The following is a 12995-nucleotide window of genomic DNA, read 5'->3' on the forward strand; positions in this document are numbered from 1 at the left end:
CACAGGTTAATGCTAATCATGTAGATGTAAAAAGCTTCAGTCACTTTTTTCAAGAGAGGAAAGAATTCCATAATAATAAAGAGCATCCGGACAGTCGGAAAAAATACTGTTTTTCCTTCATGCCTGAACTCAAGAGTATTCATAGACATCTGCCGGCGTCGTGAACTGTCATTATTCGTGCTGAGCTGGTAACTCATTTGCCCAGTCACGTTTACTGGCTATTGTACCAACACAGACTTTCGTATGCTAATTCTAAAACCATTGTGTAACCTGCAAACAGATGTTGCATTCAGTTGGCTGTAGTGTTACCACAGTTTGGACAGTTCATAAGAGGAGCCCACTAACAATCTTAGCGGAATGTTTGCGCAGCACTTAAAGTCATACACGTATGTAAACAATTAATATGTAATACCGGCACCTCAAACGAAAAATAATCAGGTTAAAAGCTAGGATAGCCTGTACAAAAACCAACCGCAACTCATTTGTTCAGTATATTGTTCAGTTAAAAATGTCTAATTTGCAGCTCGCAGTGTAAGCTGCTATTTGGTTCCACCCATACCTCTGACCATTTAACACATGGTTGGATACATGGCGATCTTGGTGGTTTGAGGGCGATGTCGCTAATTGCCGCTATCCTGGGCTGCAATTGGATAGTAATACCGTCACTCACACGCCCTCTGTCTCTGTGAGTCTGCTTTCTACCAACGGACCCCTCCAGCAGTCATTAACCGACTGGAGACGTAACGGTGATGAGTCAACCGAAGTACTCAGCTCAGACGCGACGCACTCCAACCAGTGACATTTGTATGATTTAGTTTTTATAATGACCAGAAATTAATAGATATGTCATGAATTTCATCACGTAGGTTTTTGCAGCACTCAAGGGATGCGTAACTTCCAATGCCAATATGCCTCATCGGAGCAAGTTTCACGACCGAAAGTCCTATGGAATATAGCCTGATCTGTCAGAATTTCTATGCCATTTCATTTATCCCGGTGAGAAATAAATTATTTGTGATCTGCATCATGCTGTCATTGTGGGTATACATGTTATATTATTGCGTTGGCTACTGTTCATCCGTGCCAAGTTTTATCATCGACTCCCCAGGTGGGAAGGTAGACAACGCTGAAATGCACCACAGGATGCAACCCAGAATCCAAAACAGGGTGCAGACAGACTCTGAAGGTCTTGACCCGTTGATCAAGACGTTTTCACGGGACTTATTAAATAATGAGAACGAGATCGACAGCCGAGCCGACGACTGGGATGAGATGAAAGGCGAACAGAGGAGTTTGGAAGATATTGCCATGTCTGGTTTCCTCAATGGGTCGGAGACTAAAAAGTTGCCCCAGGCAATCATAATCGGGGTGAAGAAAGGGGGTACGCGGGCTCTCCTTGAGTTTCTGCGGGTGCACCCGGACATCAGAGCAGTGGGAGCGGAGCCGCACTTCTTCGACCGAAACTATGATAAAGGACTCGAGTGGTACAGGTAAATCAGATTCTCCCTCTGAACTCCCATAAACAGACATGACCAGCGTCTAGCCAATATGCTTTGGAATATGCAGTTCACGGTTTCACAGAAAATAGGTTACAAACTATGAGTAGCCTAGATACGAGTACGAGTGGATTGAACCTTTACGCACGAAGATTAGGCTGTAAGATTGGGGGTATTTTAATATAGCCTATGTATCTTTGTGCAAGCTATTTATAAAGCGACATTTAAAAAGGACACATGACTGTACAAATCAAAGCAAACTTAATGTTGACTTAGGAAGTGCTCTATATCAAATAGGCTATTCTCAGAAAATAGGGTTAACTTCTGTATCACATAGTTAGGTACACCGACTGTATACGTGGAAACGACATTCAGACGAACCATTATTCTATATGTGCTACTTACACGCGGTCATAACATATACAATTTTACATTTTGCCACATCCTGTGCTGACAGGACATTTTGAAATAATTAACATTCTGTCTCCCGGTCAAATTGTGTAACAACTAAACAATGTTCCCTTGGAACAATTATGGACTAGAATTGGTCATGACAAACGAATTTATGTCAGGTTCAGCTTCTCACTTAGGGCAATGCCAGATACGAGACGAGTTAGTGGAGTCAGAAAATTAAGATATGACAGGTGCACCTTGTATCAGTTACACTACCTCAGCTCCCATTACGCACACTTTACTTTATGATTGCCATGTTGGAGAGGATGGTATGCGTCACGGGGTGTCAGGTAAAGGCTACCCGCTCAACGAAGATTGAACAGAGAGGCGAAATGTGACAAATGTGGATAAAACCTACAAATCAGTTGGGCAAATCACCTCACGTCCCTTTGGGCGATATCGAATTTGCCTGATCAGTATTAAACGAGCGAGAATATTTTTACCTTTATTTGTGAAAGGGTGACAGTTATGGCCCACTCTTACTCTAAACTCTAAACTCTTATAAGTGTGCGAACAGTTGAGGTCTCATAATGTTTGACAGTTTGTAGTAATGTATTGGTATGACAAACCAGCCCATTTTCTGCCTGCAGCTGTATGGCCTCTATTGTACATGATTTACTTGCCATTTCAACAAGCAGTCACCATGGCAGTCACAGACACAGAAGACATTTTTAGATAGATAGATAGATAGATAGATACTTTATTGATCCCCAGGGGAAATTCAAGGAAATTTTTTGCTTTGCTTTGCTTTTGTTACTTTCGATTCGGCCGGGAAATGACAACTTGGTCGGCCCAAACACTTTCCAGGCTTTCCTTAATTTCCTGCAGTGCAGTGGTGTAGGCAAGACAGCCAGTCTTCTGAAGACAAATTAGTAAACATTATCACATTCCTCCCTCTGGCACTGGGATGACTAATGAGCTGAAATAATAATAAAAAACATACACCATTGTTCCAAGTAGGGGGGCATATGATAACAGATGTTGAGAATGTGTTTTCTCTGTGGATTTATACAAATTTAGTGTTTGAAGGAAGAAAGTGGGAAAAAAGAAGAAACCCTAACTGCTCCATTTTAAGTTGTTCTGTTCTCCTCACCTTGGCACGAGGTTAGTGGTGCATGGGGATCAGGGTTGTAGTGGAGGCTAAACGCAAGTAAAGGCAGTTTATCCACCTCTAAAATTTCAGAAATAGGTTTTATCCACCTCTCAAAAGAGTTTATTCACCGATTGCAACTTTTAACATTCAAAAATCACACTGTATTATCCGCATTCACAATATGCACACTCAATGGTATTGTTGGTATTGTTATAAACATTGGTCCACCTCACCAAGATCACAGAATTCATAGTTTACCCACCTCTTATTTTACCACTACATCCCTGATGGGGATTGTTGCTGAGGTTAGGCCTGGTTTCCCATGGGCTCTCCCCTCACCTTTAGAGGCTGAGCTGCAAATGACCACTTGGTGACTCCTTAATCTTCCCTGGAAGGCAGGCCGAGCTCAAGTTAGGCGCGTACTAGCCTCTGGCTGCCCCATGGGTGCGTGGAGATTTATACTTCATGACTTATTACCGTATGAGATTGGCTAATTTCTCCCAGAAATGGCCGCACTATCTCTTTTAATTAAATCCTAAAGGACACGTGAGTATGAGTATGGCGATGAGAAGGACCCAGGAGGTGTGATTTGTGGCCGAGTGAGTTGCGGTGGCCGCCGGGGGAATGCACAGCTCTGGCCTCTGGCGTGGCCAGTCGCTCACTGCCGGGATGTTTTCCCCAGTTTTGCAGGCCTCAGAGGGGGAGGCAGGCAAATGGTCCGTGTAACAGGTGATCGTGTTTTAGTTTATGAGGTCAAATGTAACATGGTGGTGGAATGCGGCGGGGAGGGGGTATGGCCGCTAGGAGGGCCTCTGCCCAGTCTCCCCAGTGCTTGTGCACGGCTAATTAAAACATCCCCGGCCGAGTGGATGCTGTCAGGACTGGGCTGCGGCGCTGACCCCTGAAAGCAGACCACACAATAACACGTCCCTTAATGACCAGTCCGAGACGGAGAAACCCCCCTCAGGGCGTCTTTTGTAGGTGCAAACCGCTGAACGCTTACGCCAGCCAGGGCCGGAACAAGGGAGCAATCGTACCCCCGACCGCTGGCCATCACGGGCCGTGGTGTGTCATGCGTGACCCACTCTTGGAGCTCCTGGTTCCCCTGCTGTGGCCGGATCCCGTCCTGTAGAGCCCAGAGATGGACTCAGGTTCCCCCCCTTTTGTTCGAACTCAGGCAGCCTTCTCTAAGCAGGCCATGGGGCTTTGGGGCTCCCAGTGATGCATTTTTTACTTGGGAGAGATTTCAGGATGGTGGGACTATGGTGTGTGTATGTGTGTGGTGTGTGTGTGTGTGTGGAGGGGGGGCGGGGGTGGGGGGTGGTGGTGAGAGAGCGCACACAGAGTCGGGATGACTGCTTTCAACAAGAGCGGCTACTGGCTAATTGTGAGACGGACTCCTGGGGTGAGCAGCCCACAGATGGGCGGCTCAGTGCCCCCTGCGGTGGCATTGAGGGAGCCTACACTGTTGGCCCAACATGGCAGAGGGGGCAACCAAGAACACCCCCCTCCCCGGGCTTGAAAATGCTCTGCGACGCAAAAGAGTCCTCTGTTGCAAATCTATTTATGTTTCGCTCACAAAAAGGCTTTTCAGACAATCAGTTGGGAAGGGTCAAACTATCAGACACCCTTGCTCCCACCCTGGCTGACAAAACAGTCTAGTCTAGTCTATTCCATATAGCAGGGTATAGATATCATGAAGCAGAATGCAAAGTAAACCATCTTTCAACCATGTTTATTTTTTAATGATATTTCAGGCACTCACTAAATTCCCCCCTCTCTCTCTCTCTCTCACACACACACACACACACACACACAAACACTCTCTGACTGCTTTAAAAGTACACAGCTGATGGCGAGAGCTTGATTGTGGGGTGGGCAGCAAGTTGCTGCTGGAGGCAGTGAGTTGAGAGAAAGTCTATTGAAAAAAGGCAGCAGGAGCAGGGGCAGCAGCAGTGGCGGTGGCAGTAGCACTAAGCGCTCTCTCTCTCTCAGTGAAAGGCAGGCTGCAGCGAAGCCCCTTAGGTCGGCATTAACCCCGATGAGAAAGAGCAGGCAATTAGTGCGAATTGTGTGTCTTTGCACACTTTGTATGCTAATGCGCCGGGGAGGGTGAAAGTGCTTTTTGACGAACACAGTGTGAACTCAACAGAAACAAGCCCCACAAGGAAAAGCCAGAGCCAGGAGGAGGAGAACGTGAACTCCAAAGCTGATAACTTTCTCTTTTTTTCTGCTCCAAGGCTTTTTTTTTTCTTCGGTGAGAAAGGCAAGGGAAAAAAGTTCTGTTTTTTCCACACAGAAGTTTAAACAAGTTCACACTGTTCTTGCTGAAACAGCTGTCATCAGTTTTTTTCTTTCGTTTTCTTTTTTTTTGCAAGGGCACAAACTTTGCACGTTTTCAGAGCTCAAAGCTCATAACATAGCCACGCTCCCGAGCTGAAGTGAAAATGGATCAGCATTTTTGAAGGACCTTAAGTACAAACCGAGAGCATCAATAGGCTAGCTAGAGGATGATAACACAGATTTGCCCGTATCAGCAAATCAGGGCCAGCCCCCAATATACAATGCAAATAGGAGCAGAATGGACAAAATTCATCTTCTGTGTTTTTGCCTGTACAATAATACATATCTAAAATGTCTGTTTCAATGTCTAATTTTATCTTATTCGGCTTCAGGCATTAAAAATAGCCATTTGATTGAAAGGAGAGTAAATGATGTGGACATGACATGTTGAATTTTTATGATGCTTTGGTCTGTAAAGGAGTTGTGAAAGGGTTTGTATTAATAAGTCACTGCTATAAAAGTCCTTTAGCCAACTTTCTCTAGGAGACAGTAATGGCTAGGTCTGTTTTTTTTTTTCATTATCTCTTTTTCAAAGCAGTAGTTCGAGGCAATAAGTCTCTCTGTTGTTCGAGGCTGCAGCATCAACCATCAGCCAATTTCGAGAGAAGAACGGTTAGCATTGAAGTCTTTTCCCATGAAGCATTTTGTCATTGTGTGGTATAATAAGCTCACATCCTGACAGGTGCTTAGCCTTTGCTCTGCAACAATAGATAATGAAACTGTCCTTCTGAAGCTTCTTCTCTGGCAAAGATGCCATTTTTATCAACAAACTCAATTGGCAATGCTGTGAAATCATTTGACAGTTACAAAGGTATATGCTAACATATTAGTCTTGCTTTATTTCAAGACCACTTCTAGAGCTAATGTTACTGCGTGAAAGGGGAGCAGACGTGTATATTTGAGGAAAGCACTTGGTCAGAAGGAACCACTGTGGGCTTGTGCAAGTGTAAGCCATCGCAGGGGAGAGCGAGAGAGAGAGAGCGAGAGGCCAGTGAGTGGAAAATGAGATTATGACTTGGTCAGAGATGATAAGATGACATATTGCGGCCGTGGGAGAACCCTGAGCTCCTGTCCCGCGCCTTTGATGCGGGCCTGGAATTCATCTAGCAGAAAACCCTGTCAGATTACCCTTAAGTGGCAGCATACCACCACCCTTGGTGCCCTCCTCTCTGTTGAGCTGTTAGCCTGGAGTGGCACTCCCTTTCCATCTTAATTGGAGCACCTATGTCTCACACTACGTAATAGTTCAAGATGCACTAATGTAACACAAGGTGTGTTCATTCATTAACTAAACGCTTGTTCCATAATTATATTTTTTCTATGGCATGTCTGTGAATCGTCAAAGGCCTCTGATTAAAGTATGTTTAGACGCCGCCACCCATGTCCTGCCAAGCTATACGTCAAGCAGAGTGGTCCTCAAACACCTGAAACATAAACCACCTGCCTCTTGCCTTTGATTAGCCTTTCCCATGCGTGCTAAGGGCACAACATGTACAGTAAACAGAGCCTATCAAACAAGTCTTTCAAAGAGCTACCGTCATGGCTACTCTCACCAGACAAAATGTGAATTAATTACATAACTCTCAGTTAACTCGCAGATGTGTGTTTGTCCACTATATGTGTGTGTGTGTGTGTGTGTGTGTGTGTGTGTGTGTGTGTTTGTATATGTGTATGAGCACGTGCATGTGTGTGTGACAGTGAGTGTATGCCACTTTGTTGGCATATGGCTTATGTATGCAAGCCATTGTGTTTATTTGCATCGCGATGCTAATCGTGGATGTGAAGTGAATCTTAAAGTGTTTTTGGCCGAGGGAGAGCAGTGTCAGCTCTTTCCAGGACCAACTATTTAACCTCTGCAATCTCCAACTCTCAGAATAGTATAATCCTCATTACCGCCTCCTACTGTTTCTCTCCCAGCTTTTTGGAAGTGTGTTCACCATTTTCTTAATTTACCAGCCTGCTATTATGTGAATTCATGAGGGTTTTACATTTTAAGTATAATGAGAGGTCAAGAGGTGATGGATTGAGTATGGTTAGAAACCTATTGGCTTCTGGCAGAATTGTCTATTAAGTGGAACAAATTGCAAAAGCGACATATTTCTTGTGAGTCAAGCTTTTGTTGCATTCAAAATGGTTCTATTTCTCTCTCACTCTCTGTGTCTGTCTTTCTCTTGCTGTCTCTCCACACACACAAACACACACACAAACACACACACACACACACACACACACACACACACACACACACACACACACTTATATACTCACACGCTAAAGCACACACACACTTTCTCCTTTGCTTGAATGAATAATTCATAGCGCTCCGCTACAGGTTTGTTTTGCTCGGGGACTAAGTGGAAAGTTTGATGGGTAGTAAGTTTTCATCTCCCTTGGGGCTTTCTGAATGCCTGGATGTGTTCTCCTGGTCTAGAGTTAGACTTAGGGAAGAGATAGCATGGCACACACTCACATGGCACTCGTTTATCTCGCTTATACTCACACACAGACACACACACACACACACACACACACACACACACACACACACACACACACACACACACACACTAGGTTTGTGTTTTTTCACACCTATAATTACTACCTGGTCCCAGAGTGAGAGGGGGAGAGAGAGGGGGAGAGAAAGTGAGTGATGGTTTATGAGGATTGCGTTAGAAAGATTAGCACAGTTTGTTTTTGTTCGGGCTTTTGCATTTAATGAGGTGTGGCCCTAACCCCCCCCCACCAGCAGCCCTTTTCAGCACCTGTCCCTTGGCTACAAGCTCAAGAAGATCCTCCTCTTCCTCCTCCTCTTCGTCCTCTTCCATTATTCTCCCCTGCAGTATCTTGTAATTGGTTGAATTTTATTCCAAAGGAAGTCTCGGAGAACAGACATTTATAGGGTAAATGCATCTCTAACCAGTATGCTAATGTTGTGGCTTTTTTAAAAAAACATTGATTGCCACTCATTTTCAATTCTGTGCAGTCGTCGCCCGACGTCATAAAGGACTATGACTCATGTTTTGCTTAATATAGTAGGCAGATGATGTGAAACAAGTCACATTGTCGACAAATGAAAGATGTTTTTGTTAAATGGCCCTACCGGCTCGTGTGACCACATCTGTCCCTCTCAGCATTCTCTCTCCCTCTTTACCTCCTTATTCGCTAGATCTAATGCTCCAGAGAGTTGGGCTTAGCTGAAATCCCGCTTGGCCTACTTTGGCCATTATGCACTTCGGTCCAGAGTTAAAAGGCTAATTTGCCGTCGAAGAGAGTCATACCTACACAGCTAGCTGTGCCAACAAGCATGGAGAGTAGAGCACAGCAAAGTGAAACCAAACAAGTGATCCTCCTGCATTTGGCTGGCCACAATGAAAGTTACCCAAGGTTTCGAATAATTTACTGTAAGTGTTCTCCTCGGGGGAGAGAATCCAAAGTCAACAGTCATAATTAGTAAAGTAAACACATTTAACCACAACCGTTTAAACTGGTCACAGCATGCATTGCAATTACAGTTGAATGCGCTGTGATGTCAGCCAAGGAGAATTATCTTTAAATCATACATGGGATCAAGGAAAGTGACAGGAGATATTGAGAAACAGCCCATCCCTGACCCTCTTTAAATGTTTGAAATGCTGTACTTACAGGCAATGCATTACTGTTGTTTTTTGTCAGTGTTGTGTGTACAGTTGTGTCAGTCAGTCAGTCAATTACATGTTTGAATGTTAGTTTTAAAGTATTATGCAGGTTTGACTGATTGGCTTACTAACAGACTCTCAGCGCTTTTTGGCTTTTTGTAAAAAAGACAGCCACAAACATACTTCACGTTAGACGTTATTACAAAATAAATCATAATTTTAACACGTGGCAAGTGCACCATGTAGATTCTGAAGGAAATTAAATTATAATTTGAAAACAATTTCAACTTTCTACTTCTAGGGTTTTTAATTAAAGTGGTTGCGCATGATAAAACATTTTATATGAAGCCTTTGCTTTTGCTCGCTAAAGTTCAAATGTCTCCTGACTTAAATATTCAGAGTCCATCCTCTTAAGATTCCACTCGAGTCCTTTGTGTCCATCAACACCAGAGTGGAGTTATCCCTGCCTGAGTGGGCTCCGCACCAGTGCCCCTGTTGTCTCATGGCCCAGCATGTTGCCTTTGTTTTGAATTAAGTCTACCCAAATCAGAAGCATGTGACTCAGTGGATATTGTGACAATGTTCTCATGTTTTTGAAGAGCATGGTGTACAATTGCTCCCAGCAGGGAATGCTTTTAAAGTGCCTCTGGCATGAGGCAAATTGGGTATACGAGAGAACTGTTGCATTGGTGTTGTTAAGCATTAAGGATATCTCTCAGCGTTAGTTTGAAATCGTGCATTGTGCATTGTAACAGCGGGCTGGTCAGTAAGTGCTCGGTTTGGTCTCAGCAGAGGGTCAGTGTCTGCAGACATTAAACACGGCTCAGAGAGGGTGACTGGTGATTTTACCTTCAACTTTTGAAGAGAGGGGGCCACTTTGTTCAGACAGCAACACTACAAGAACCACGACTCTGCCTGTCTGGCAACGCACAATGACAAGTACTATTAATGTGTGTGTGTGTGTTTGTGTGTGTGTGTGTGTGTGTGTGTGTGTGTGTGTGTGTTATTTATGTTCTCTCCTGATTTTAATCCATCCATTTCTCCCCTGCCAGGGATCTGATGCCAAAGACGGTGGAGGGCCAGATCACCATGGAGAAGACGCCCAGCTACTTTGTCACGCGGGAAGTGCCCGCTCGTATCCACGCCATGTCCAGTGACACCAAGCTCATTGTTGTCGTCCGCGACCCCGTCACGCGCGCCATCTCGGACTACACGCAGACACGCTCCAAGAAGCCGGACATCCCGTCCTTCGAGAGCCTGACCTTCCGCAACCGAAGCGCGGGCCTCATCGACACCTCGTGGAGTGCTGTCCAGATTGGCATGTATGCGCGCCACCTGGAGCGCTGGCTGGCGTACTTCCCCGCCGGTCAGCTGCTGTTTGTGAGCGGCGAGCGGCTCATCAGCGACCCGGCCGGCGAGATGGCCCACGTGCAGGACTTCCTCGGACTGCGGCGCGTCGTCACGGATGAGCACTTCCACTTCAACCCGGCCAAGGGCTTCCCCTGTCTGAAGAGGCCGGAGAGCAACAGTAAGCCCCACTGCCTGGGCAAGACCAAAGGGAGGACCCACCCCAACATTGACCCTGAAGTCGTGCAGAGCTTGCGGGATTTCTACAAGCCTTTCAACAAGAAGTTCTACCGCATGACCGGTCATGACTTTGGCTGGGACTGACCGTACTGTAGGTAGCTGACTGCAGCCAAGCTGAATCGGACAGTGGGAGATGCCGTGGTTATTGAAAGTGTGAACATTTTCAGAGATATTTGTTTCGTTTAAGAAGTTCAGAAGTCTATTTTATGATAATTTATTTGTAAGCAATTAACTCACTAAGCTGCCTATCAGTACATCTCTATGACATTTTTGCATTCATCTTTTTTTTTTATTATGTTGTTCAATTTTCATGAAATTCTAAAAGCCTAGTCTTTTTCAAGCTTGGTAGTTATTTGCACTTCAAAAATGGAGAGCATTGTAGTGAATGACGTTTAGGAATTCGAAAGCTCCATAGAAGACACAAAAGCACAATTACTGGGGGATTCAACCAAAAGACTTAATGGCTTTTCCTTCTGAATAACTGCAATATTTGAAGGATAAATACCGCGGTCGAATTCCACTGCGAGTCTGTTACGGGTATCTCTCAGACACAGAGACAAATTTGTCAGTGTATTACATCCGTCCAGCCATTATACTAACAAGTTACACGGGGGCTGCAGTGGAACAGCCCCAGCCGCTCCTCATACATACCGCATAATCAAATGTTACAGTGCGTATGCAGCATCCTATATAATGCATCTCTGGTACAGAGAAAGGGAAGTGGCTCCACTGTGCCTGGTCGATGGCGGTCTCAGCTGACACATTGCTGCTCCCCCAGGTAGATCAATAGCTAAATTGCTACTCATCCTGTCAATTAGGTGGAAGAATCACACAGCAGCGACGTTAAGGGTCAGCCCAATCTAATCAGGATCCATCAATGGATTAACCGCTAGTCGTTTCTCTTAATTGAAAGGATGAACTGAGAGATTTTAAAAATGGGCCTCAGTTGTCCAGGTTCTCTGGTTCTGAATACCTCTCTGACAGGTATGAATGCAATTTACTGCATTGCGGTCCAGGGAGGTGGAGTGTGCCAACTGGGCATTGATGCTTGATGGGAAATGTATTTTACCCACATTTTTTCGGGGCCAAAAAAAATCTCTATTAGTTCAGACCTCACATTTTTCCAAAAGCTTTAATTGAACATGCGAGCGTTCTGTAGATATCGTATGTTCGGGTCACCGCTGGGTTCTCTGTGCTGGCCGTGCTGCGTTGAGCAGCTGTCACAACAGAGTCATGAAGAGCTTGTTTTCAGTGCAGGAGCCCAGCAGTTACATGACCTTCACCATGGATCCCTACTGCAGTCCCGGTTCTAGTCCCAAAGCCATAGTTACCATGCAGATCTTGAGGTGGTAGGTCAAAATAGGAGGTTTTGAGAGATTATGGTCTCATTCAGTATACTATAAACGGATAGCCACCTACTTGATCCGGATGTTTTTTGGTGTGAGGGTGAACATACACAAAACAGTGCAGCACAGATGAGCAACTGAGAAATGTCTGTGTGAATTTGAAAAAATAACAAAAACAAAACAGCAGCATTCTCTCAGAATGGCATTTAAAACCACGCAATGTGTGTATATGTTGATATGGGAATATCTAGGAATATTTATATGTGATTCTGATTCTGTGCATTGTGACCATTCCGCTCTTGCTTAAAGGGATTCTCAGTCTGCATTGCTATTATGCATTAGTGAACTTTATGGTTGAGTTTTAGTCAACCTCGGAAAATTTAAACAAAATATTCATGTTTTCTCAGAAAATGCTGTTTAGCGTGGCGAATCTGAGAATGAATTATACATGCCAACACAAAGTTCTGTGGTATGGGGAGTAATAACATTGATTTTGCATATCGAACCAAGAGGAGTATACAGTACATGCTGCAGTATTTCTCCAAGATGGCAATTAAATGTATTTTTTACATAAAGTCGTCTGTCTTTTCTTCATCACAGCATACAGCAGTTCTTGGTTTAAACACAATCACTACATTGTATTTTCCCACACAGAAATCCAATGAGTGACTGCATTTCCAGTCACTATTCCAAGCTAGCAGCATTTTTAAGAGAGTGAATCACAGAGAAAACGTTTCACAGGCTGAATATAGAAATTGGTCCCACAGCATCCTTGAGCTCTGGCTCATACCGGTGGGACCTGGAGGCCCGTGGGTCTAAGCCCGGAGGACGCCAGGCATGTGGATCCTGCTTCTCGCAGTCGGGAAAAACATTCTAATGAGACGTGCTGAAGATGCCGAGTCTTACTAACCGACTGTCATCAAGAGGGTACAATCTCCATGACAACACTGGTGCTTCTCTCCTGATCAAGGCGACAGGCATGTGTGCTGCAGGTGAATCTCTTTTTCAGCAGCTCGGCGAGAATGAGCTGTGTGTGTCACTC

General features: G+C 44.7%; 1 protein-coding gene across 1 annotated transcript; it reads left to right on the top strand.

Annotated features, from left to right (window-relative positions):
- The first annotated feature begins 755 nt into the window (after window positions 1-755).
- On the top strand, window positions 756-12497 carry hs3st3b1a (heparan sulfate (glucosamine) 3-O-sulfotransferase 3B1a). Its single transcript, XM_042086080.1, has 2 exons — window positions 756-1490; window positions 10073-12497. Exons 1-2 carry the CDS (start codon window positions 901-903, stop codon window positions 10689-10691), a joined length of 1209 nt encoding a protein of 402 aa, XP_041942014.1. The 5' UTR covers window positions 756-900; the 3' UTR covers window positions 10692-12497.
- The last annotated feature ends 498 nt before the right edge of the window (window positions 12498-12995 follow it).

The sequence above is a fragment of the Alosa sapidissima genome, chromosome 3, assembly GCF_018492685.1.
Source record: "Alosa sapidissima isolate fAloSap1 chromosome 3, fAloSap1.pri, whole genome shotgun sequence".
NCBI classification, from domain to species: Eukaryota; Metazoa; Chordata; class Actinopteri; order Clupeiformes; family Clupeidae; genus Alosa; species Alosa sapidissima.

Coding starts and splice junctions, on each gene's coding strand:
- hs3st3b1a (XM_042086080.1), top strand. CDS start 901: ATGCCAATATGCCTCATCGGAGCAAGTTTCACGACCGAAAGTCCTATG. Junction 1,491..10,072: donor AAAGGACTCGAGTGGTACAG/GTAAATCAGATT, acceptor CTCCCCTGCCAG/GGATCTGATGCCAAAGACGG.